At 45.5% G+C, this 27,418-nt stretch overlaps 1 protein-coding gene across 1 annotated transcript in view; it reads left to right on the top strand.

The window, feature by feature from the left end:
- The window catches only part of T265_14606 (hypothetical protein), a gene marked incomplete at both ends in the record, with an annotated part of 95,689 nt that overhangs the window by 61,019 nt on the left and 7,252 nt on the right, over positions 1–27,418 (top strand). The window contains 8 exons of the mRNA XM_009174390.1: positions 635–854; positions 5,410–5,456; positions 14,859–15,068; positions 15,888–16,406; positions 22,066–22,278; positions 23,515–24,058; positions 24,408–26,329; positions 26,673–26,755. Coding sequence (XP_009172654.1) covers positions 635–854; positions 5,410–5,456; positions 14,859–15,068; positions 15,888–16,406; positions 22,066–22,278; positions 23,515–24,058; positions 24,408–26,329; positions 26,673–26,755 — 3,758 coding nt within the window. The remainder of the gene's footprint in view (positions 1–634; positions 855–5,409; positions 5,457–14,858; positions 15,069–15,887; positions 16,407–22,065; positions 22,279–23,514; positions 24,059–24,407; positions 26,330–26,672; positions 26,756–27,418) is intronic.

The following is a 27,418-nucleotide window of genomic DNA, read 5'->3' as shown; positions in this document are numbered from 1 at the left end:
TTCTCTGGCACTATCCATCCCACTGTTTTGTTGACAGGTGAATGGGATAAACAAGCTATGCCTCGGTATAACTGAGGATATGTTGGTCTTATCATCACTATGACACTGTTATAATTGGTGTCATTGCTTTCACTGATTACACTGCAGATTTTTTTTACCGTGCGAACCGCCTCTGGTTCCGCCAATCCTCAATTAATTTGGAAGTTTGTCAGTACAAAATAGCCTTTGGAAAAGCTATATGCTATTTACGAGCGACGACCTGAGTCTATTATGCCTGTTTACCATCCTAACATCAGCGCTTATTATTTATGTACGAGCAGTTGGAGACACTGACAAACGTGGCGCTTGCCCCCTTGCATTGAGGACTATTTTGCAGCGCTCGCTCGCATCTTGTCATGAAAACTTACCGGTCTTACGTCAACTCCGCCCTCACTGTTTGCCTGTTGTGTTCATGTTCACATCATTTGTGAAGCAAACTGTCAGAGTTGTAATGTGATTGATCCTCCCAGTGAGCAGTCGAAGTTACCCCTTCATCCCAGGCCACCATAACTCATAGAGTTTTATAGAGAAACTTACCCCGTTAAGTCTCTTCACAAACACTGTTACTGACCGATTGTCTCTTTTTTACTTGTAGGAAGCTTTGATACAAAGCCTTACTGCGGGTCTGCTGGGTCCAACAACACCGGAAATGCAGCAGTTACAGCAACCTGTTGTCCAGTCGTCTTCTACCCAAGGAATGTCAAGCAGCATCAGTGCTGGCCAGATCGCCACTGGAGCTCCCGCTATCCCTATGACTGATCAACAGGCATTACTTGCTGCCAGTATGCGCGGCCAACCCCCAGTTTTAGGTGGATGTAAGTGGTGGTATCTTATTTTTCACGGGTCCCATATTTCATTCTTCCAATGTGATTTTTTGAGGCAATAACGTTTCTCTTCCATCGCGTTCTGCAATTTATCAACACCTAAAACTGAACTACGTCTTTATCTTTTCGGCTTACTGTCGTAATTGAAGAAAAGCATTGATTTCGACTTTGGTTCAGCACAATCAATTTCTCTTTAACTGCACGCATTGCCAGTCACTCACAACTGCTAACTGCACAAATTGTCCCACTTCTTCTGAACAAAATATCATTGTCCTCTTACCGATTGACCTACCTAATTGGTGGTGGTTCGCAAGTGTATCCGTTAACCTACTTTGTTTAGTCCGAGCGTGCGACATACTTACCGTGTTGCTGTTGAGAGAATGTTAAGCTTGCCTGAGCAACGTTCACAGCTGTAGTTGGATGCGGGCCGGGGGGAATACTACTACCACAGCTATGTCCGTTTTATTTGATTTAGGTGTGGGATCAGTGCATTTCAGACCGGTTCTTTGTACTTGTTCAACCTATACAGTTTTCTGTCGTGTAAGTTGGTGCATGGCTTATCGTGGGACCAATTAACTGACTAACCCACCCGCTGAACTCGCGATAGCCCAGTGGTTAAGACACGAACCTATTGATCAGAAGGTCCGTGGTTCGAACCGATCTCTACATCTTGACTGCTCCCGTCTAGGCTTGGGCAAACTGGCAATATTTCGGCTCTCGTGTTTTCTTCGGGTGGCATGGCAGCTATGCACCGATAGGGTGATACAACTAAACGATTACTAGTTCTTATTCGGCATTGATGTGTGACCGCAATGTGTACTTTCTGGTCCGCGTAGCTGACTATTCTCAATCTGTACGACCAAATGTTCGCGTTTCACATGCTTGTGTAGGTGTAGCTCAAGTGCCTCGGCGATCTTCTATCGAACCAGTCTACGCTTTTTTTTAGCAGTCTTGCGGATGGCGATTCGGAAATCACTGTCCTCATGAGGTCGTGCAGATAAAGCCCTCCAACAAGGCCGCATGTCTGAGTGTTTCACAATGTTTTCTTCCAGCACACAACTCAGTGTCACCCGTGATCAGGTGACCAACGTTTCACAGAATGTAGGTCATATCAACTGAATCGCGCGTTTACATGAGTACTAACGCGCATTCCGGATCTGCTGCTGAGTAGGGTGATTACTGGTGGCCGTTTTAAGTTCCAAGCTTTTTCCCTTCATTGCAGACGAAGCGTTGATCCAATTTACATTTGCCCTGTGTATTAGGAAACTGCGAACTCATTCCTTTATCTCTCTGATGACTGCTAGACTCTCAAAGACCAATACCACTTCATCATAGCTTCATACGAAACAATAGTCACATAAGTAGTATTACCCAACATAAATTCTTGATAGTTGTTACGACTGCAAAGTCTCAGCCTAGCTGCTTAACCACAGTGATGTGACAGACCAATTCACGAAGCGAATACCAGCTCATGTGTTGTTAAGCCTGGTTGAACTTCGATTACGATCGGGTATCTGATTGAGGGATTTTGTCGGTCGATCCGTCAGTCTGCGCTCTCATGAGTCGATGTCCACAATGTCCACTGACTTTGAATTCTGCTACTTTAGTCCACTAATGGATGCTCGATCCTTCACCCATCTTGGTTCCACTTTGTGGTCTTTGCTGTTATGACTGCGCAGACTCCAAAGCACAGAAACCCCTCTGATCTCACACCAGAGAAGATTACTGCGTGAAGCCCAGAGTTCGGGGACAGGGCTCATCCGAACACTGGCCAATAAACCGAGGCAGGAGAGGCTGGGCTCAAAAGTCAGTAGATAGGGTGCCAATTCGCTGATTAGACGTTCTGTGGTTCGAGCCCAACCCCGGTAATCTAACAATTTCTCATCCCTCGTGCTTTCATCAGGTGATGTGGCAGCTGTTCATTGAAAGTGTGATACAGCTGAACGATCATTTTCTATGATATTCTACCGTCGTGCGTTGAATGGGCACTGGATAAAGCTCATCTTGGGCCAATTTTCCTTGTCCCTGTTCAACCCCTTCACTCCTCTCTACATTGTATCTGTTATCGTATTACGAACTCTGTCTGCATGACACTTGAAGGTCGTCTGCACTCTTCATATTTCAGCGCTTGTTACCCAGTGTTGTCTGTCCTCAGAAATGGTCAGAAAGGATAGATGACAATGATTCGCTTTTGATGCGTCCCTGAAATACACGCAATTCTTACATGAACATCATTTTGTTGCCCGAATTGATGCGCCGTTTGTGCATCTAGTCACAACCAGTTTTACGACTGGCTGCGATGTAGTTTCTCGTCTCGTAATCTCACTCTCCCGGCATCTGGAGAATTTGTTCTGATACCTATGAACATGGCACACTAACCCCATGTATCTATCTAGTCGTAGATTCTGACCGCTACTTTTGTGTGGAGAATTGCCGGTTATATGGCTTGTGCGTCTGATCGATATCGTCAGTCTTGCATTCCATCTTTTTTCCTAATAGTTGATCTTTTTTCTTCAGTTGGCTCGAGTGTTCCGTTCGGCTTTGTAAGGAATGGCTGTTTGCTTTGTCTGGTGTTCGCTATCTTGTTTGAAAATCAAAAGGTGGCCTAACTGGTTATGCTATTCACTATGTCTGTAGAATGTTTATATCCACCACATGCGACGACCGATCACATAGTTTTGTTGCTGGTTCTTCCCTGATGCGTTATCTTCTCACCGGACTTTTGGTAGACATCGCCTTTGTTCAGGTCATCACGTGATGATGAATTGTTGTCGTGCGGCGAACTGGTGTATGTGATTATTGGAGTGCAGTTGTAAACAGCGGCTCAATTTTTTCACTTATCACGGTTTCGTTCAGCTAGCAACTTCATAAAAGCAGACGGATAAACTGGACCATAATGAGATATTCCTGTTCACGTTGTCGCCAACTTTGGTTGTACGACCGTGCCTGTACTTTCAGGCCATAAACGAAAATATATACAAATACGGAGATAAAGATACCGATAAACAGTGTTATCAGTGATCTAACCGATGAGTTTTCGGGAACTTTAAAGTTTCGAATGGTCGTTGTCAACGAGTCAGTAAGTTCGTAACCACGTTTCTCTAGAAGCGGACGGTTTAGATCACCTGTTCAATGATCGACATATCTGAACCCTGGTCATATATGTGGCCTTACTTTGTTTATCGTCATGCCTTTCCGATAATTTTCGTGAAAGAATCTAATCACAGACATCCCGAATTGGCTGTTGTGCGTGTCGCCACACCAGCCGCTGCCGATTGATGAGTTCTATGAGCTAAACTCTTGAACCGATAGCCTATGTTAAGATGAGGGACCGATTTCTAAAATTTGAGGAATTCACCTCCAGCCCATGAGAATTTGCCGCACCAGCTTGTTTCACCCTATTCGAGATCAGCGTGAGTCTTCCTAACACCGATGATCGACAAATTCAATCATGTTTCCACGCAAGTCATTGGTTGTCAGGGCCAAAACTTATCCCAACATCCCTTTCTCAGAGAGTCTCAGTTTGTTGTCCATATTTTCCACTCATGCCAATGGAATCTGCCTTCTCAATCAACATTTACTGGTGAATTTCATCTGCACATCTACTTGTCCGATGAAATCTTGTTGAAAATACCGTTCACGACTGTTGTGTTCTCAACTCAGGTGAAAATCGCAATTGAACTTAGAACGCATGTTGCAGTTGTCGTTGATTTGCGAATCTGTTTCCTGAGCAGAGTTAGGAACTGTGTCAAATATAAGTCGAATATCGTAGGTTTGAGCCAGGAGCCAGGCCGCCGCCTGTGGTTAGTTAATACAGGCTTCTCTGAATTCAGTATCAATAGTGCGGTTTGGATGAATGTGCGTTCTAGGTAAAACAAAAGTGAGAGATAGAGAGCAACAATTTGTAGACCAGCATGCTCACATCGGACAGCCTCATTTCGGTTTCATAACATACCAGATTGCCGTAAAAGTGAATAACGAATGTTAATTGAGAGATGGGCTTTCAGTTCTTAAATGAGATCTATTCTCAGACAATGCTTAAGAACACCATAAACGAGGGATTCAGCTGGGTATCGTGTGTCTCCCGTCAAACCCAAAGTGGTGGGCAAATGAGTGTGTTTCGCTGATATCTGTTCTTATCATACCCTTGACTTTCTTGATGGAAGTTGGAAATTTCACTTACTGGCTGTGGCTTAATTACAACGCGGTTTCTCGCTTGCCTTATTAGAAACTCACGTGGCATAATGCAGTTCTTGGGCCAAGATTTCATTTGGTTCTGACAATATGGGAGATTCGTGAGTAGTCGCGTTGTTTTGTCTAACTATTCCATTTGGTACGGAGGCTCCAGCAAGTACAAAATCATTGGTCTAAAATTAAAAAAGACGACAGACCGTCACACACTCTCTTCGTCTATATCTTTATCAGTCTCAATAATAACTGCAGGCTTCTGTAACTTTACGTTTCCGAATCGGAACATGTGATGATGATCAACAGTGATGAGGTTCATTACTTTTGTCCATCTATTCTCGTTTTCTTTCACTCACAGCGGATGTTGCATCCCAGCCTGATCTGGACGCCGCCGTAAAGGTCGAGGTAAGTGATGTATGTTTCAATATTCAGATGCTGAATTCTTGCCTGTTGCACACGATCCTTGGTCACGTATTACTTTTGAAGTTTATATGTTAGTATTGCCAAGGTCGACCATTTTGCTTCGCTTCGCAAATCTCGAATGCTGTAGCAAGCTGTAAGCACTCTGTTACTGTCAATCGGGTTTCAGGCTTGTACGTGAAAGTGCTTTGTGAACAGTGTTGCAGTGTCTAGCCTTACAATCGGGCTTGTTGTCTGAATTCCAGACACCGCACAGATGCATCCATGGCTGGGACGACTTTGGGGTACGCCAATTTGGTTACTTTTATTTTGGCCATTTCTCTTGCTGTCAGCCGTCTGCTTACGTACCTTTCCAATGACGGACAGTTTTCTATAACACCAATGCGCCAATTTATTCTGCACATTTTGCCAAGTTTGTCAACAATAATAGTGATAATTCTGGCTGTAATTACTATGAAATAATCTCACTTTATTAATAAAGTTCATTATGAGTTTTCGGAAAAACTAAGGCCAGGGAATATTGCAGTTGTTTACCTGATTTTTCAGGTACTGAGGATGAGTGTCGCAGGTGGACTTCTCGTACATCGATAGGAGCACTTAGTGTACGCGTTCTCCTGAACTAATACTATTATCCGTATTAAGTGAGATGAGTCTGTTATAACCACCGAGCAGTCACTGTTTGGGCCATGATTTGCTCAGCTGCAGCTGAGCGGAACGCGGCCAGTCCGGCTGCGGGATTGAAATTGTTCGGTTCCAAATTACTTCAATGGATCGGTCCTTCCACGTAGAGCGTGGTCCGATAGTCCTTTTGGGGAAGTCTCTGGTACTGATAGGTCAACTCATGAAGATGTTTGAGGTTTTGTAGCTCGCGAGCCTTATATTGGGTGTGTGGTTGAGCACCGTTCGATACCGACACTCTGGGTTCCGCGGTTTGCAGTGGTAGCCGCTTGTCGGCGCCACTCTTCCTTGCCTACACCCATTTGACGTCCTTGAACTTCACGTTATCGACGACAACACCGTCTCTGGCTGCATCAGCGTATGTCCAGGTCATTTACTAACATCCTCGCGGAGCGTCAACCGAATATACGTCTATTTGGGCCACAGTAACCAAAAGCAGTCCTGGAAAGGAATTGCTTGCAGTGATCATACAAACAGGGCACTAACAACTGACTTCACAAAGTCCAAATGAATTGACAGCAGAAGTAGTTGCAGGTGAAGCGACGACCCATGTCGGCGAAACTTAGCTGGTTTATTCACTGGATATCACTTCTGCAATATTGCCGACGTCCAAGCCACTGGTGCAAAATGTTTTATTTGTTCATTGAACTGAAGTTAATATTTTCGCCTTTTGTTTAAAGCAAGTCAATAAAGCTAAATTTATGTTTTTTTTTATCCGTCTTACTTGAAACTGTGAGAGGAAATTTTGTACGTATAAGGTTGAAAGCTTGTATGATCCACACGGATATGTTTCTGAGAAGCTCATAGTGTGAGAGGAAATTTTGTACGTATAGAGTTGAAAGCTTGTATGATCCACACGGATATGTTTCTGAGAAGCTCATAGTTCCGGCCGCTCCTGGCGGCACATGCTTTTCCGAGGATTATGTCAATCATCTGCGTAATTTGACATAAACGTTGTAACGCACATCTTGCCGAAGTTGCCCGTTCATATTCCCTTCAGGATTCCCAGCAAAGATACGCCGTGCTTCGGGTCGAGTTCTGACGTGCATGGTGATTTCTGTAGAGTAGAACTTTACCAATTCACCGTTTAAGAAATATCTGCTGAGTTCAGCATTGTCCGGGCGGAAACACTTCCTCCTTGCCTATCTGTCTGTCGTAATTGCCATTGTCTTCTGTTGGCGTGGTGAGTAATTAAGCTATGAGCCGCTCAAAACACAGAGTCTAGACATCGTGAAAGTGAAAAGCCACTTTGGCCTTCTTTTTTCAGACTAAACAGTCTAGAATAGTTATAAAAGGATGTTTTACCATCTACCGCGTAAACAGTGGTGAAACTCACTGAATATCCATGTGTTACCCACAGTGAGCAGTGGTATCCCATGCTTCCATCCTGCATGGCAGTACCCGGTGAGACAGTGCTCATTAGAACACAAATGCGTGAATTGCAAGTTTAAATGAGTTATATTACCGGCACCACGCATTAAAGATTGGCGGAATGAGAAGTCAACAGGTCAAGTGCACTATCACGAGGTGAATTTTCAGTGTATGAAATTATATGGGTTTTTGACCGTCTGTTAGAGAGCTACTATAAACCAGACATTGGGTTAAGTAGGCGATGAAGGGTTGCCTCAGCAATCCCTGTCACCTTGTCGTAGCGGTGGGGCTTCTGTGCTGCAATGATCCTGCGGCCTATACTGGTTGGAACTCAGTTCCTAAATGTTCAACCATGCCAGGAAGACCAACATGGAGTAGCCCGACAAAGAACAGTGAGAGTATCGAGAGTATCTCCTCGTATTGAGAGTAATCGTATTACGAGGCAGTCTGGAGGTAAGATCGTACTGTCCTCTGCGATAGAAGTGTGAATGCAGTAAGGCGTTTCCCCCAGGCGACCAACATATCCATATTTATGGAAACGGTGATGCTGCCTTCCCGCGAGGAAGGACGGGTTAGAAAAGGTCGGCCTCAAAAACTGCACACTCCGATCGCACACCTATCTCAACTATCGCCCGGAAAAATAAACCAAAATACTCACCTACTAATCTCAAAAGATCTGATCCACGATGCAGCCTTCTATGTCCGTACTCTTTTCAAATTGGACAAAAGGCATCCCTTTCTGAAACCTTACTTTCCTTCTCCGTCGATTTATGTTGCTTCTCCGAAACACGCATATAGGACCTCATTTCGATCGTGCTCCTCAAGCCGCTTAGAACAAGCCCAAATGTTCCATATTTCATTCTTCGGGCATCCGGTGATCCTTACGCAACGGCTCATGGTATCTACGGTGTGGGAGCTTCACTCAACCCCAAGGCCGAAAGCGCCTTGCTGGACTGGATCCCAGCAAACAGTCGCCTTTGTGCTGTCTGTCTCAATGTAGATTAACGCAAGTCGATGTGGTTAACGTTATTTGTTTGCCGCATCATCATACCCCCCAACAGGTAGCAGTCATGTGACTGAGAAGAACGAGGTTAATCAAGATCTGTCACGACTGCTTCGGTCGGCAAGAAGGACGGATACGGTAATCCTAACGGGTGATATAAATACCCAAGTTGGACGACTAACTCCTGAAGAAGTACGGTTTGGCGGTCGATTTAGAGTCGATGCTTGGCGTATGGATAATGGAGAGTGGCTTCTTCAGCTGTGTGCAGAGCGTCGCCTGTACCTGACCAGTACGTACTTCCAACACAAGCGCGCACACCGAGTCATTTGGAGGCCACCTACCACAAGACAGTCGTGGACTCACTTGGACCATTTGGCTATCAGTTACCGATGGAGAGCCTCAGTTAAGGATTGTCGTTCCTTCTGGGGTACGCAACTGGACTCCGATCACGCCATCGTGCGGACCCGGTCAGCACTTCGCTTTCCGCCAGCACTATGCGTGCCGAAAGAGAGCAGCTCCGTTCTTCAACTTCAACACGTTTCAATAGCTGAAGAATACCGAGCTGATCTGGCTATAAAGCTATGGGAAACGCAGTCATGTGGGCCACGAAGATCGCTTGGAGGATGAATGGAGACGGGTTAAAGAAGCAATGATGTCAGCTTTCAGAACTGTTTGTCCAACCCAGCTGACTCCACTCAATGAACACTGGACATCTTCGAGATCAGCGGGTTTTATTGCTGCCAGGAAGGCCATACCAGCAACTAGTGACTATGATGGTGCACGCAGATCCCTCAAAAACAGAATAATCAGAAGTTTGAATAATGACAGAAAACACTGGTGAATTTCGAAGGCCCAGGAGACGGAGAGAGCTTTCGCTGCAGGCAACAGCCTTGCCCTGTGGTCCGATCAACGGGTCAAAAGAAGGCAGATGTCAGTGATACAACATGCGAAAAAGACGGACAGCAATTCACTCCATCAATCGCCGTCTTGAGCGGTGGGCTGAGCACTCCCGGGTACAGTTCACCTGATCTCCTTCAACATAACCACTGGAAGAACCAAGCGGGCCCGAATGAAACAGTGGCACCAACCCACCATCTGCAACCGAACTCCAGCGTGAGATTTCAATCCTGAAGCGCGACAAGGCACCTGGCCCGGATTCTCTACACCCCACGCTCTTCAAAGAAGGTGGGGAGGTCCTGGTGAACAGTCTGGCAACCATACTGCAGAAGATGTGGAACAACAACAGAATACCAGCTTACTGGAGCTCCTCGACCGTCATTCCAGTTTTCAAAAAGGGGGCAAGAACGTCATGTGCAAATCGTCGTGTTATTAGCCTGGCTTCCGTCGCATCTAAGGTGCATTATTTTGGGCAGGTTGATGGATTATCGGGAAAGACAGATTCGTGAGAATCAGGTTGGGTTTCGCCCTGGTCGAGGATGCATCGACCATATCTTTACCTTTGGACAAATTCTTGAACAGTGCCACTCCTTCAGACGTCCCTTTTTGGTAGCTTTTCTGGATTTGAAAGCTGCTTTTGATTCTGTCATTCGTCAGCAACTTTGACAGTGTCTGTCAACCAAAGTGTCCCTTCCGAGTTTCTCTTCTTTATGAGGGCACTCCATGCGAACTCTTGTGGGCGCGTGCGACTATATGGGAAGCTTTCGCCTGAGTTCACCACGTCCATTGGTGTAAGACAAGGTGGTCGTCTTTCCCCTTTCCTCTTCAACTTTGTTATTGATATGCTGCTTGAAATTTCTCTGCCTGCCTCCGAAACCTCGGGAGCCGAAATGCTCCCAGGACGTCCCTTCACAGACATTTAGTATGCAGACAATATTGCTCCTTTTGGTTCAGATCCTTCCCGAATGCAAACGATTTTAAATGGCCTAAATGACTCTGACGCACTGTTTGGCATGTGCTTCACTCCTGTAAAGTTTAAAGTGCTGCTACAAGACTGTGTGGGATCAAACCCATACCTCATGCTTGCAGACGAAATAATCGACGTGGTCGATAAATTTGTTTACCCGGGCAGCTGTATAAGTTCTGGTGTACCGGCTGGAGATGAGATTATTTATCGAATCGGAAAAACCAGGGCAGCTTTTGCCACCCTCCGACACTTATTGCGCCTACGTGACGTGCGCTTACCTGTTAAGGGAAGAGTTTACGCTGTGGCAGTGCGATCCATACTGCTTTATAGATCCGAGACCTGGCCCCTACGCGCTGAGGAAGATGTCAGCGTTTGGTCATCGGTGTCTCGGTAGCATTGATTAGGTCTGGTGGGAGCACCGGATTGGTAATGCTGAGGTTCGCCAGATGGTAATAGGAAGAAAGAACTCTCCCGCGATAGATGATTTACTCACGCTTAATAGGTTGCGCTGGCTGGGACGCGTACTCCGCATGCCAGAAGACCGTCTGCTTCACAGAGCTCATTTCTCCAGCCCTGTCCACCGAGAGATGGACAGTGTATGACCTGGCAACGAAGTACTAAAACACTAACCAGTAAACCTAGTCGGATAGGTAACTGCCGCTTCCCTGGATGGGGACCCCGAGACTCATATCACCAGTAGTTAATGACATTGACGGAAATGGCCCAATCGCGCAGTCAGTGGCGCTCGTGCATCAAAGCCATCACCTTCAGTGCGTAGCTACCCAATTTCCGAACAAACTGATCATGACTTCGCCTTCAAGGCTTGGTTGTGTGTTTCACTTTTCTGTTTTCCGGTGATCGAACCTGTAGCAGCTGGATCGAATGTGCCTATGGCACACGGTTTATAGCTGGTAAATTGAATTGAAATGAAAACAAAATACCGATCTTTCAACCTCGGTAAAGGTGAACTCAACATGAGAAGATTATTTGAGATTACTTGAGATAGCTATTCCCAAGCGGTATGCCATCGTGAGAATCAGAACCTAACACCATGAATGATTTTATCAAGTGGCGAATTAACTGGGTTACGCACTAACTGAGCGACAAGCTACCTGGAGGCGTTGGAGAGCGTAGTTTGCTTACCAACCGCAAGAAAGGGCTTCAGCAAGAAAAAGGCTGCGCATGGATGAATCAATGTGACCTACTAATCACCATCCCTACTCGAATCCGCCTACCAAATTTTCACACTGAATGTGGGGTCTTATCCACGATTTGTCGTGCACTACACTGCCCAATTAAGAATTTTCTTCTGTCATCATGATTACACACACTCGACAATTCATGACGTCAGTGACTCGTGATCGATGCACACGCTTAGTGCTTGAACATGCTATGGTGTTTGAAGTGATGGTTCTCCAGTGTTCTTCCTGTCACTGTCAAGCTGAGCAGTCTTCATGAACGTCACATTTACTGACTAGCAACGAATAGTTTTCAGCAGTGTTCTGTTCAAAAAGATGTATCCTCGTTTTTTAGGCATCTGCCTGATAGGTGAACGATTGCTGTCAGTATATTGTTCTGTTTGCCTATCTATCGTAAGGGTATTTTGCCAATTCAGCACTGTTGTTGTGAACAGAAATAATAGTGTGGTGCTCTGCAAAAGAATACGAAGCCGCTGAACAATTATTTAACTTTCTCAAATAGAATGCACAAAAACTTGATCTATGTGCGGAAAAATTGAAATCGCTTGCGAGGAATAGCTCCTAACTGGGGCCTGGGATATCGAATGGACCTCTGCTTTTTAAACGTGCTCTGCCACGTTTCTTGTTGGCTCAAGATTCAACTTGTCTGTAAAACTATTTCGTGATACGAGGTTTTTTAAAATTTCTATTTGACGTTTGGGTGATCGGAGACTGAGTTCGGTCCCCCGTTTGGTGGCAAGCAGATAAATTAGTTGTGTTCGCACCTTGACTACAGTGCTGTTCGCTAAAAGCGTACGCCTGAGGGCGAACTCCTCTTTAATGGCCCCTGACTGCCCGTGAAGAACACTACTTCGTGCACATTCCGGCACTTGTGGATGATATCCAGTTAACATCCTGTTGATGTCAATTACCCATCGTTTCGTGCATAATGTCCTCTATCTTCTGGCGAGATACCACTGTTTGCTATGTTAATGGGTGGCTCAACTGAATTTCAGCTGCATCTTGTTTATGACATCCTTTAGATGAAAGTATAGCACAGAGGTAGCCTCCTGTTTCAACTGAGATATCGCAGCATACTTGTGAACCTGCGTCACCTGTGGCGTAGACGTGACAACCTGACCGCCAGGGGTCGAGTTTACACTTCTGCGGTGTGCTCTATATTACTATGCGGGTCAGAAACCTGGCCGCTGCGCTCTGAGGACATGAAAAGACTTTCAGTGTTCGACCATCGATGTCTTCGGGGCATTGCCCAAGTCTGGTTGGAACACCAGATCAGCAATGCTGAAGTACGTCCAATGGTATTGGGGAGAAATAAATCACTCTAAGTAGGTGAACTGATTACACTGCGTTGGTTTCTGTGACTTGGCCACGTGCTGCGTATGCCAGTCGACCGATTTCCTCGAAAAGTTCTTTTCGCACGACTACTTGAAAAATGGAAACGAGCCAGAGGAGGTTAAACAATGACCTGCCAGCCAAGTATAAAAGCTATCACCAGCAAACTCAGCTGCACTAATCATTGCAATCTTCCTGGATGAGGACGTCGGGACGGAACACATCAGTGGTTGGAGACATTGCCCAGTCGCGCCGTCATTGGCGCTCATGCATCCAAGCTATTGCCTTCAATGCGTAGCTTCCTTCCCCCCCCACTTGACAGTCCTGCATTTACGCACCAATTTATGACCTCTGGCCTCCAATGCGCAGCCATCTACCCCACCTCCCCAAATCATCGGTGAACGAAAGTGTGACAGCTACAACCACTGTACGACAAGTACGCGGTTCTTATAGCTAATAATAATAATGATGGTGATCATGATGATGCAGTATATTTTCTCGGCGGTACACACTATCCACGTGGTTTCCAAAAAATCTTTGACAGCCCACAACGTTTTTCATCACTTTTGAGGCTCATCAATAGGGTACAGTGTTCGAGTTTCCTCCAGCCTTGTGTTCTGTTGGAAACCAGTTTGCACCAAATCCGACGAAAATTCATTTTCAAATTGGGCCGGTGGTCAACTATAACATGAGGCTTACGGAAACTTCCTGATGAACTTCAAGAAGGGCGAAACAGGTCACGGGCTGACGAAGAGTTTTCAGCAACGATATGACTGGTCTATCCTCCGTCTTCGTTCGTACTGGTATTGGCACTCTTTCTAGACTGACACCTGCTACAAGAACTCGCAGTTTTTGTGTGCCTTTTACTCAAAAGCCGTACAAATATTCAGAAGCTCGAGAGACACATATGACCGCACCTTACTGCTCTTCAGTGCAGTGTGGTTCCGTTTCGGATTCTGCTTGAATCGATTTATCCAGGCCGCCGATTTGTTGTTGTTTATCCTTGCACATGCGCACACCTATGTGCCCTCTGTCAATCAAGTTGATGCGTGTAAGACGTACGCAGTGCCCTGATTCGTCCGCATGACCTCATCTTAGTGTAGCATACCAATGCTTCGCTTGTCCAACGCGGCAATCATTGTTAATTTTCTATAGTACTACTATTCTTGCATACACGCTCAGTCCACTTCTACTTACCATTGAAAGCGGTCTCTTCTTGCTGCTTTTGAAATTACTGAAACAGATGAAAGGTGATCTAACGCAGTAGTTTTGGTCATCCATATATCAATTCAACTGGACGCCTTCTCCATCTCCGTTTATTATCATTTCTTAGGGAATGTGTCCGATGGGAAGAGACCTTTTTCACCCGGGTTTCTTTCGTTACTGCTAATGGCGTACTTACTTTAGGAGCTATCTTTGCAGTACTTTATTCCCAGTATCATTTTTTGATGTATCAGTTGTGACCGCTTGAAGAGGGCGACCAAAAACCTTCTGTTCGGGGAAATCTGTAGGGAATTAGTCGAAAGGGCACTGATCTCTCGAGTGGAGGACAACCGTGTTAAAAGTTGTAATTAAATGCGACCTAGATTCTTTTTTTCCTGGTCCATCCTCCACGGTTTACGTTTTCCTTTCGACTTGAAGTCTTGACTTCTCGCACCGAATGCGAAGAACTGCGAACATTAAGTAGACAATTTACTAGACCTAATTGTTTTATTTCAGGTGCCAGCTTGAGCATAAAGCGCAAGCATGAAAGCAGTATTTTTACCATGTGGCCCCTTGCGTTTTTTTCCGCATACGTTTTCTGTTGACATCCGTTTGGACAATGTGTGACTGATGCGGACACTAATCAAATACCAATCAATCCAAGTTTAACAGTTGCAAGTTTATTTTCACCCGTCCGCGTGATTTTTTTTTAAAAAAAGTTTCCCTCTTTCATGCAGTCTGTTCGGCACGATGCAGGTCAACCTTCCGTTTTGCTGAATCAGCTGACAGAAGCTTTGCTCGGTGTGGCCACTGGCACAGCTGGAACCCCGACATCTGCATTTGGATTACAGCCAACTCAACAACAAGCTTTGTTGCAGACTCTTATCAATCAACAAGCTGGGCAACAACAACAGCTTGCTCAGTTGGGTTCTGCTGCGTCCACCAAGGTAGATTGCCTAGCCTTGTGATGTTTGATTGTATTTGCAACTCTGGAAAGGCTATGATTTTTTGTCAGCTGACCAGCGTTTGTTGCTGTTTTTCCCAAAACCGCTTGTAGATTATCAGCCAGCCCACAGGGTACATACGGTGTTTAGCTTCCGGTGGGAGGAAGGTGTTCATTTTTGCTTATTTTGTTAGTGTACTATTTTCTTCATAGACGTCTGTACGCGCGCCACCGGTTAATTCCGGCGTTTCATCGATACACGCTTACAGTCATGTACTTAGAGCTAAATTGGGTTGTGTTAGCCGCACCCGGTTTGATTGTCTCCATTGGCTTATAGGCATCGACTCGTTGTACCAAACCTGTACTTTAAGGGCGTGTGAGAGAAGTGACACCGGTGCCCGTCATATATTTATTTACCACCGTCCATCTTGCTTAGAAAACCAGTGAAGCGCGTAGCAGTACCACAATCCCGAACGTCACTTTCGGCTACCCATCAATTGCATGAACAGTGTTCGAAATTTTGTACGCAATACATTTCACCCATGTGTCTACTTAATGGTAGCTAATAAATCGAGTTCGTTTTTGAAGCGGTCTAGTTGTTGGGGCGATTCAGAATCACTGGTATAAACTCCGCAGCTCGTTTTAATTACCACATCGAACGTTTTTAACTATGCTTTTCCTTGTTCAAGTCGTTAATTTCCTTATTGCTTCTTTTTCTGTTCCCTGTCTCATTCATGTAACTTTCGATATGCTACTCATGTTTCGTGGCGCTTTATTGCTTCGCTTTTATTCGATCGTGTGCACGTGATTCTTTCCACTTCAGCAGCCTTCTCTTCAGAATACATCCGTTTTCGAAACAGGGACTAAGCTACAACATCCCGTCCGACAGTCATCATATCTATCAGTTGACCACCACTCGTACCCGTGCGCTAAGTCTGGCCGCCTGTCACAGCTCCCCGTTAATGAGACAGCGTGGTACGGGAGTGATGGTTGCTTGGTTTTGGCGTCGAAACGCCGAGCAATGAACAAATTCAGACGTCAGTGCGATACAGCTGCTACACAACAAGCTGTTGGTTCTTCTGCTGGTCCGCGAAACGGAACGGTTCCAGCTCAAGACCCATGTATATGTCGCACGACTACGCATAAATTACACAGCCCTATGAGTCCGCTTGTCAGACTTAAGGCATCGATGAGGCGTCATTCATCCCTCGATCCGTCAATGAGTATGGGTCACCGTCGTGATTCCATTCCTCAAGTCGCCCTAAATTCCATGACTTCTATTCTGTCTCCCCTATTAACCAACCTCTTTCCGAAACCTAGTCGGAAGCCGTCGGTTCCCGATGTGAGTAACTCTGCAGTAGGTTATCGTATGCCTTCAAGAAGTTGATAAGCCACTTCCTTTAATGGGCAGTAAAGCTTGATCAACATCCGGCCTAATTACTTGATTGCAACGACGCATTTTTAATGAGCAATGAAATTACCTCACTTCCGTTCCCGGTCGTGAGGTTATTCTTCTCCGTGGTTTACAATTTGCGTACCAATGCGTTCTGTCTGGTATTCCCCACAGTTGCACTGATTTGTGCTGTTGCTTCCTCAGTTATAGCGTGGCCTGTATGCACTTTGTTTTGTCATTTTGTACCTTTTTCTGTTATCTCGGAGCAAATGTTCGTGACAGCCTACCAACTCACCTTTACGGGTAAAGCTTGCTCGATTCAGAAATGATCTTGTGATTGCATCACTGCAGTCTGCAAATGAACGCCAGATGTATGCAATGTCGGTACTCGTATTTTTATCCTAATTTCTCCGCTTACCAAGTCCATAGACACATTTTCGAGTTTCGGTGAGCTTTTGCAAGATTCTAGTTAGAACAAAGAAATTCCCATTATGCCAGGTTAGTGAGTGTCACAAAGATGGCGCACTACGTTACCTTATCTAACCGGCCTTGGTTACCGGTTGCTTATCCGTCTACCGAGCGTTGTAATTGTTCTGCAAGGCGTTCTGTCATCAATGGATAAAACAAAACCGATGAGACTGGTGATGTCCAGATGAATTTAGTTCAAATATTCGAGCATATTGCATGCCGTTGATTCTCTTTGTAATGTTATAGTTCGATTTGATCCTATCCATTCCTACTCCTAATTAGCAGCGTCCCCCTCATTTTTATGAAACTATCCCCATGGGTGTTGATGATTTTGACATCGTTCATAACTTAACAGACATTCTTCTATTGACATGGACTTCTACACTCCTTCATCTTTTTCGTACTCTTGCTACAGCTTAGACGTGTTATCGCTCAAACAAAGGTTACTGGACTTCATTCTGATGCACACCAATAGATACCGTAAGCAATGCTACTGCTTACTATCCCTATCTTGGCTAACTGATCGATGCCCGCTGCAGCTTCACAGAATCTAGACAAAAGAACTCACGGTGGCCAGTAAAGTGATAAAAGATCGGCTGTGGCATTCTTTTGGTGCTTGGCTATCATGTACAAGGACTGTTTGTTGTAGCTTTGCTTGCCTCTAGCTCATCAAACTGATGGTCACCCTTAACGTAAGCTGACGGACTTCTTTGACACTGTTCTTTTACAACGAAGACTTAGTTTACTTATTACTCGGTTTGAATTACCAAGAAGATGTGCTCATCAAAAAAATCGTTCAGCTGCAACACCCTTCCGGTCCCTAGCTGCCACGCCACCTGAAGGAAGCACAAGGGCTGGGGTACTGCCAGGTTACCCAAACCTAGACAGGGGAAGTCGAGAGACCGAAGTCGGGTTCAAACCACGGACCCTCCGGTTAGTAAATTCGCGCTCCAACCACTTGAGCCATCTCGCCCCGTATGCTCATCAAACAAGCTATAGTCTGAGCCACGAGTTCCGGCTCCACGTGGCTATCCCGCCAAGTTCGTGGTCACGTCATGCGTCTATTGGAAGGAAGGTGAGTAATGGTATCCCCGGATTCATGTGATACTGAACTAATTGGTCAACCTCTAAACACGAACCACGAGAGAGTGGGTGCACTCCACTTCTTTGGGCCGGTTGGATGGCGGAAAAAGAAGACATGTGTTGGTTAAGTGTCTAATCGATGCAACTCAGACCGTGCCTTGCCAGCATCCAACGCTCCAGCAATTCGCTTGCGCGAGTTAGTTCTTTTGCACACTCGATCCAGAAGGGTCATTGTGCCACTGAGTATAACAGTACATGAGATCGCTCATGAGAAAGGTCGATAGACAGAGTGACATATTCTAACTAGAACTGTTCATAACAGTTAAACTGAACACCAAGCAGGCTATTGTATTAGGTTCCGTGCACTGTCTGCCAAAATATCTAACCACAAACATTCACTGTCTTTTGGACTCACCCGGGATGATCCAGACGAGGGTAACTTGACTTACCTATTTTTTGCATCATGTCACGTTGTTAAATCTGCTCCACAACGCTTCAACTGGTTCGGATCGAGTAAAACAAGATGAGTACTTTGGGGTAGTCAATGAGGCTGTATTCTCAAGACATCGACAGGCCGATGGAGCTGATTGCGATAAACTGCGTGGTTTAGACATGAATTTCTGCCGCCATGTAATATTTTCGCATTGATTGTGTTGCTACCACCAGACACTCGGAACGATTCCGTAGGTGGTGGTGATAAAATTTGCAGTCACTTAAACTTTTCCAGTCCGTCCTAGTAAATCGGAAGAATGTGGTTGCTGGTCAGAACGGCAGCGGTTCGCACGGGATGTCAGTGAGACCTACATGCTGCTGATTGGCCACCCGAAGAAGACAACCAAGTCAATTCAATAAACGTCCCGACCATTGTTCTCATCTTTTTTACTTCATTTATTCTGCAAGTGCATGAGTCTGAGGATGATTTTTTCGACAACTATTCGTTGTCCACCTTTTTTCTGTCGGCTTTATCTGGTATGAAGTTTCCTCATTTTTCTACATCTGTCCTCTCCGTTGAATACTATGATTTTACGATGTTTTCGAACCGACCTTACCGATAATCACTTTGTGGAACTTTGGCACCGTGATGTGCTCTATCTATACTTTGTTCGATCCCTTCCTATAATTGAGGATAATATTAACAAAATTGAAGAGCAAACTTCTCTATGGAGTTTCTTTTTTAAGAGGAAATCTCTGTGCTAATTCTAATCGATTTATCTAGTGGCCCTTGGAATAAGAGATGAGAGTGTGGTGACCAACAGTGTTGGTCCACACGCAGATGGCCAAATCGGATTCTACTTCGCTTGATATGAACAAGTCCTCCAACTGTGCCCACTAAGCGCAAGATCATGAAGCCGCTGAGTAACACAAAAGATTTTGTCCTGATTTTTCCTATATAATGGTTACCAAACAAAGTCATACTTCACATCCGCTTCTATGAACAATTCCTTCAGTAATGACCTTTTGAGGCATTTGACTTTCGCGGTATCGAGTCGCCTGTTGCCTTGTAAACAGGGGATTGGGTTTAAACTGCCAGCGATCTTCGAACGCATTCCCACTACAATACGTTTATTCTCGAGTATATGAAGGAAAAAGTGCGAAACAGCAATGTACAAACTGGCGATTTGAACGAACAAACGGAAGCCAAATAGCTGTCATCTAGGGTTCCGTATGCAGAACACATTACACACCGTTATGTTCTGCATGTGTCCTGATAAAACTGCTCTAGATCATGCTTGTTCAGCTTAGATGGTGAGAAAGCAAATTGTAGCTCTTCAAAAACCGTCCTCGTCCTACCGATAACTATCCTTAAACTTGTTTTTCACAAGCTCCGCTCATACCTGTAGTATTAGCTTACCCCCTATCTGGGACGGTCAACGTATTGAAACTGACTTTGCACCCTTCATGTTCCGTATTGCCATGGTTCGCTCAGTTCCCGGAAAGCAGTATCAACCCAAGCCTGCCATTTGCAATATCGGTATGTTGTTCGATCGTCTTTTTTCGCTCAAATTGGCAAGCGTGTCGCAATGCGTTGAAACAAACCGACTATCTACGACATGTCCTATTACGCGAAGTGCCCGGGAACCCTCCTTACACCACTCAAAACCATTTTGCATATTCTGCGTGCACTTTTTCAAGCGTTTCAGCCTTTTCGTTAATACTTATGCATGTTCCATTCTATCCCCCAGTGTGATTTGGTGCAGTCAAACCGTTTCGTTGTTTCTATTCGATTTTTGATTGCATGTGCTGGTGGTGGTGTTGGATCGATTGACTGTCATTAACTGTTTGTTTGTTCTGGTCAGCACCGTAAATGGCGTCTAATTGCAGTCCGGCAGCGAATCGTGTCACTAGTTGTGATAAATGTGACGAATTTTCCAGTCTGCTTTTTTAAGCTGCCATCTTCGTTTGCGTGGTTTCGCTCAGCTCCCAGTCGTTTGTTACTAATGCGGAGCTCAACACTGGCATTCGACTACATAAAGCCTTTCCAGTTTGTCTCACAACCCTTAGCTACTGCGTTTGTCGTAGTGATTGGCTCTCAATACCGCGATAGTTTGGTTTTACTCCTCTCCTGGGACCACTATATAATCCACAGGAGGCAGTCAGTCAAAGGCCGGTAATCTAGAGGCCTTAGCGTTGGAAAATAAATTGTGCCCCTTTAAAAAGACTCTGTTGCTTATCACCGGAGAAGGACCAATTACAGGAACGTTGACTGAAAGACGGCATCTGTCTGGCAGTGACAGATGAGTATCTTTCAACATGGCTGAAGTAATACAGTGTCTGTAGTCACCTGCGCACTAGCAGATGACCTCACACTATCAGTGTTCTCCCGACGAATATCGGGTCATTAGCTCCAAACACAGAAAACCGTGGCGGCTATCTTGTCAACTACCTGTGTCATCATCTACGGCTATGGTGCAAGGCGTATTATTTCGGGGAATTCTCGGACATATTTCTTGGTTCCAGATTTTCCAAATTTTCGGCCCTTTGGATGTATAAACAACTGTGTAGATCATTTTCTGATTCCGCTAATTCCAAGACTCTGCTTGCATCGAAGTTTGAGTTCCACTGTATGCAACGGATATACGGCAAAGCCTCACAACCACCTCAGATTGAGCCACTCATGCGCGCTAATCGGGGAGTCTCAGTTTTTGGGTCCTCCGGATTACTTCCCAACCTTGATGTTGATATCGAATCCGTAGTGACGAGCTACTACAAGTGGTTTTCGGAAGAATCCATCTTGATCCCCTTGCAAGGGACTTTGGGATTAGATGCGATGTACGCATTTGTAGGTTTCCCTGCGCTACAAAACTGGTCAATCGTCGTCAGCAACTCTGTTGTAAAGCACCGGTATGCGATTGTAATGGGGAATCGTCCACGCGCAATTTAACAATTTAGTCCACTCACCGGATGCGCACCCTTGGACGAATGACTAATTTGTCAGTCTGACCTGTCGATATAGTTCAGTTACTGTCTCCACCATAGTTGCTGTCCTGAAAGCATAACTGTTTTGGCCTCTGTACTACCCAAAGCTCACTGTCTTCCTTCTGACACTACATCGCGCAACCTGTCAGTATCATTGCATTGTTTTCTATTCCTATATCGCCTTTTAACACCTGACAATACTGTTTCTCGGCACATGGTTTGTAGAAGACTTTGAACTAGTGGGTCTACCACTACCCTCTAACTGTAGCACTACTTCCATGTAAAATCAGCCGGCCCAAGGGTGTTGTTCAGGGTTTTGCGGTGTGCCAACTCTGCAGGGTTGATATTTTCCTGAAATCGACCATAAATCGGACTTCAGGCAAGCTCGACGAATTGAGGAAAATGAGAACGACGTGTTTTTTCAACTTGACGGAGAAAATACTACTCAGCAAGAAGGTCTTTTATGAAGAAAGTGACACGTCAGTGTATCCCTCCAGTCCTAAATCGGACTGGTTTACTTACCTAGCAGCCCTACTAGCACGTGTTGGGTAAAAATTGGAGTTGCCATTAATTCCGCTTTTATGCGAATCTTCTTATCGTATATTGACGGATTACTCGCCTGTTCGTTCTTCATCACCAGCAAAGCGACCGAAAGTTACGCAAGAAATCCAAGCCCAAACCGCGCTTCATCCTGCGCATGACTAAAATAGAAAAGGATTCGGAGGGCAGTGAACCAGGTTCATTTCGTCCCACGTTTTACTTGGAGATGCCGGACTTGAGTAATCCGAACAGTGAAGTGTGGAAGTTCAGCTTTCGCTGCAACCTTTCCGATACACCGGATGACATCAAGCTGGTTAGTGTTTTTCTTGTCGGGCTTTTCCAAAGTATATTTCTCTTTTTTCCGGTCTTCCATACGCGCATAAATTTATATAACTGGAATTTGAACCCTGGTTAGATGCACCAAGAATTAACCGGGTTCCTACTGTGTTTTTCCGCTCAATTCTCCGACTAAAGCTACCTCCGGAATGCGTGATGTTTGGATCCCACTGCCATTGTACGGGACCTTTGTGTGCATTGCTGGAGAGTTATGCGGTGGATATTGGAATTTGATTGTCGCCTTTTTACTACTCTGTTTTTTCCTCTATAATCGGTCATCGAACAAAGCTGAAAGCGACTTTTACTCCCATTGTTCTTGATGGACAGTCAGCAGATGATGTATGACTTCCAGTTTGTGTTGAATATTGTTGAAAATTATTTACAGCGATACAATCCCAGTAATCCAACTGCTGGTGAGTAGTCACATTGTTCTGTCCCGTATTCATCCTTCTTCGCAAAGCTCCCAATGCTCGCTAAACCATGTGTTCGAAATTTAACCGGATGTTCATAGTAGGGGTGTGGTTAGATACTGAAAAACTCAGCCACATGGGGCCTTCCATCCTTCACCTTTGTTCGGATTGTGTGAATAGTCAACAGCTGATTTGGCAAAGGCTCATACATCATCCGAATTCGCCAATTGTGTAGACCAACAGCTTGAAGCTGTTGCGCTAACTGGTCGCATTGCGGATCCTATTACCGCCATCCGCTTTTCACAATCCGGTCCTATCTTTACTATAATCCCATTCTATACTTTTCGGCGCTCTTATATGGTCATCACTCCGTTTTACTCGTCACTTTTCGCCAGTTAGCATGAATCGCATGCTGTTTTGCGAGTTTTCCAGCTGACTACGTTCATAATCCATTATCGTCACAGTTCTATGGCACAGTTCTAGCCTAGTTCAGATGTTCCATGCATAATCAAAGCGGGAACTTAGCAAGGACGGCTCACGCTATTTCCCTAAATTCTGTTTTTTTTTACATGGTTCTCCACCTGTGTTTTTTACTCATGTTGTTAGTTGACTTCTGTTCAGTTAACAGCGAAGTAATCAACTACTACGTGATTAAGATTTTGCACATTGCCTCTTCACAAACTGTAACCCACTATTCTGCTTCGGTATGTTGACTCAGTCTTCAGCATTTCGTGCCATGTAACTCCACAGTTCACTATATTCATCGGTTCTGTTGAACATATGTAACGTCTGCTTCATTGTAGTTCAAAGGCTCTGGTTACACAGCGACTAACGAAGAGGTGGAAAGAGCTGCCAAGGAAGCTGTCGTCCAGATGTTAGAATCATTGCGTGCGGACGTCAGTTCGGTCAAACTCAATCAAGATTACGTCTTCTATCCTCGTTCACATTCTTCTACAAACCCGAGCTTCCCTCCTGTTCCGTTGTCTGAACCGTCGTCCATAGCGTCTTCCCATGTGGCTGCGGGTCTTCCGGTGACCGCCAAGTCTTCTCAAACGTCTCTGAGTATACCCAGCTTGACCTCACGTAGTGTGGCTTCGCAGCAGCTGGGTACTGTTCCCCAAGCCACCGCCATAGTCGCGTCAAGTCCCAATCCACCAATTCCTGGTGCGTCGCTGGTGTATGACACTTCTGCTGCAATGGCCAACTTGGAAGAAGTCCCACCCATAGAAAATACCAGTCACTTTAATGGATTACTTGTTCAGAATCCTCTGGACAGTACATCATACGCACGGTCACATCCTTTTTTGTCGACCAACTTCCTCGCTGGCTTGGCTTCATCCGAAACAGGTAGGGTTTTTATGGTGAACGTACACTATACATTACCTTTAATCGTAGACCGTTTGCCTCGTGATACAAAAACAAAAATACTTAACTCACCGCTCTGTGTCGTTTCCATTCATCCATATGTCTTGTGTTGCCCTGTGATGTTTTACCTCTTTCCGCTTAACACTACGTTGCTGGGCAACCTCAACCGGTGACAGCCGGCGGCTTGTACGTAAATGCATGGGTTGAATTCCCTTTGAGCAACTACTCCGATCACTGTGTAGTATGAGAGCCGTTATATTTTTAAGACTGAGTCTTGTTTGATCGAAAAGGAACCCTTCTAACAGTTATGTACTTTTCTCGTGCATTGTAGGACGTGACGATGATGATGAGCTTGGAGAAATTTCCAGACCTTTATCCCCTGCCGAGATATCAATCCCACAGCAGCTACAACAGTTTGCCAGTCGTCAGATCTTGGCGCCTAATTTTGATTCTAGCATTCCATCAACATTGCCTCTTGGGAGTGCAGCAACTTCATATTTCTCTGCCTCTTCTTGTGGCAGTACTGGTCCTGCATCAGTTCCTTCTGCTGCTAAACATGGCGCGTCTTTTCCGGGTACAGCCTCTGCATCGTTAGACCCATCAGAGGGTGTTGCTTCACGACAGCCTATTCTTCCTTTCGGTGCTAGCTATTTGTCGGAGCTACTTTCCCTGGCGGCTAAACATATCGCTCAGCTGTCGTCTTCAGCTAGTGGCACACAGACAAGCCTAGAAGAAGTGACTCCACTGATCCCTATGGTGTCCTCTCCATCATCAGCATATGTACCACCCACTGAAGTACTGGCTGATGTAGTTACCGCTGATCCTGTTGAACATGTTCGTCGAGAGTTACCCTTCGACGCCAATGCATTCCTGCTTTCTCACCTGAATCGTGTTTCGGCTCTCGGGCAGTCTCAGGTAACCACCACTACCGCGAACACCGGACCTGCAGTTACAGAAACTCCGGAACAAGATTCGTTTGTGACTTTGACATGCACTATACCTGCATCCCTGGAAGCAGTCATGCGCGAAATCATTCACCGTCTTTGTAGTGCTCCTTTGAGGTCTTATCTTCTGTTTCCAAGTAGAGTCACAGCATCTGAGGAGGCGGCGCAGCAGACTGTCCTGCGTCTTTTAGAAATCCCTCAGAACCATGTATTTCTTGGTGTTCCCACCTCGGACGACCAGGCAACACCCTTCAGTTTAACGACTTTCAAAACATCTGGAGAGTCTGCTTTCATAGTACTTGAGGGTACTCATGGTGATGGACGTACGGTTTCAGTTCCCCGTATCTACCAAACACCCGTCAATTCAGCTGTGGTTCTTACTCCCAACGGTACAGTGCATTGTTTGAATCAAGCTTCTTCAATTATTCCATCGCTTTCTAGCGAGCTTCCCCAGCGCTCAAGCCCTCAATATTCGCCCACTGCTGACACTTCTGACATCACACAGCTAGGCCATGCTAGCACCGCGGCTGTTCAACCCCGTGAGTTGCTGCCTAACGTGAATGCGGACACCTTTACGCTGGATGATGTGTTGAATTTACTGTTAGCTCTTCGAAACAGCTCTCAGCAACACCAACGATCAGCCACCACCTCTCCCACCACAGAAACATATTCTGGGGTTAATCCTGTGGCAGGTATTGAGGGTCAGCATATCCCTTCCACAACTAGTCGCCGGTCGTCCGCCACGGGCTCAGTTCATGTGACACCTCACGCAAACTTGGGTAAATCCTTTGCCTCCACTCCTCAGTTCTCACAGCTTCAGCAGTTATCTCTTGGTCGTCAACAACGCATTATCCCTATCCCACAGCATCATCAACTTTCGCAGACTGTGTCGACAAGTAAGCCGCCATATCTAGAGCAAGCTGGTATTCAGTCTTCCCAGCTGAGTAGTGGACGGGTTTCTTCTATACCAGGCACAGTTCAGGATGTTCCTGCGGGAGCCATTTTCGGCACCCAAATTGCTGGACTGTCCAAAGATGGGGCTGTAGCTGCGTCTTACCTGACGCAACCCTTTACACAAGCCAATCTAATGTCACAACAATCATCGGTAACGTCACAGCCAAGGTGGACAACACATGAACGCGTCTCTGCCACAGCTCCGCCCCCTTCGGGACTGACTAGTGCTACTGTTGTGTCTCACACACTTCATTCTCAACAACCTGCGTCCTCCTCTACAGAAATTACGGCAGCAGGTCTTCAGCAGGCTCTCCAGCTGCTTTCAGCGCTCAACGTTACGGGTTCTCCCGAACAAGTATGTTTTATCTGTTTTCATTTATACTGTATGTTCCAACGTATTTACACAAGATGGTATTTCTTTATTCCCGTTCGTTTTTATGTGAACAGTTCAAATAACCTGGAAACAAGTGGTTGCGGCATGTGCGTAGTATTCCAGGGAATGAACAGGATATTCACTCGTTTTTACTCGAAGAGTAAAACCTTCACGGATGAACAGTATTGTCGGTTGCCCATGATCCTCTCTGTTTGGAGTGAGCAACGTTCTGTAAATTTTCACAAATTTCTGTGAAACTTTACTTTATTTTTGACAAAGATTCTATGTGATATACTCGAATTTGCTGTTTTAACTCAAATCTTAGGCCAATCAGGATTCAACGGCGACGGAGTCTTCTGTGAGCAGAGTCCACTGTAAATGCCAAAATGTGCTTTGCATAGTTCCAAAGTACGTTTATTGTTCACTTCGCTTCCAGAACTTGCCTTCGGATTTTATTCCCATTTCCAGTCCAGCTGGAATCGACTAATTAACACAACATGCATCGTTTGAATCGACCTTCCGAGTAGTACTGCAATTCATTACTTTTTGTTTTTAGCTGTCCAGTGTTCTGGTCCAGCTTCTAAGGAACCCGAACCTGATGCACTCAGTTCCTGTCGGTCAATCTGCAGCTCCTGTGGCAGCTTCATTGAGAAATCCGGTGACCGGCTTAGGTGCCCGACCCTGCTTTTCTGGCCAAGCAACACTCCAACGGATGAGTACCGTTAGTCCTCCGGTACCTGCTTCTGGATTTAGCGCCACCAGCTCTATTACTAGTTCCACTTTGCCGACTATTTTAGGCCGTTTATTAGCCCCTAATGTGGGACCCACGGAGCGGATTGTGCCCACCGAAACGACAAATCTTGTCCCCTCTCAAGTGACACCGACTGCACCCCTTCCTACACGACTGGCACCCCTCACTTCGAGTCCTGCAACTGTCATAAATGCACCTATTGTTGACACCAGTGGATTCAGCCATTTGACGTCTTCTGGATTGCAGGGCATGGCCACAGCCTCTCCACAAGCTTCAATTCAGCAGGGTCTGTCTTACTCTTCTGGTCAACAAATCCGACC

Source organism: Opisthorchis viverrini (assembly GCF_000715545.1).
Source record: "Opisthorchis viverrini unplaced genomic scaffold opera_v5_226, whole genome shotgun sequence".
Lineage (NCBI taxonomy): Eukaryota > Metazoa > Platyhelminthes > Trematoda > Opisthorchiida > Opisthorchiidae > Opisthorchis > Opisthorchis viverrini.
Note: the sequence above shows the minus strand (reverse complement) of the source record. Positions and strands in the feature narration are given on the sequence as shown.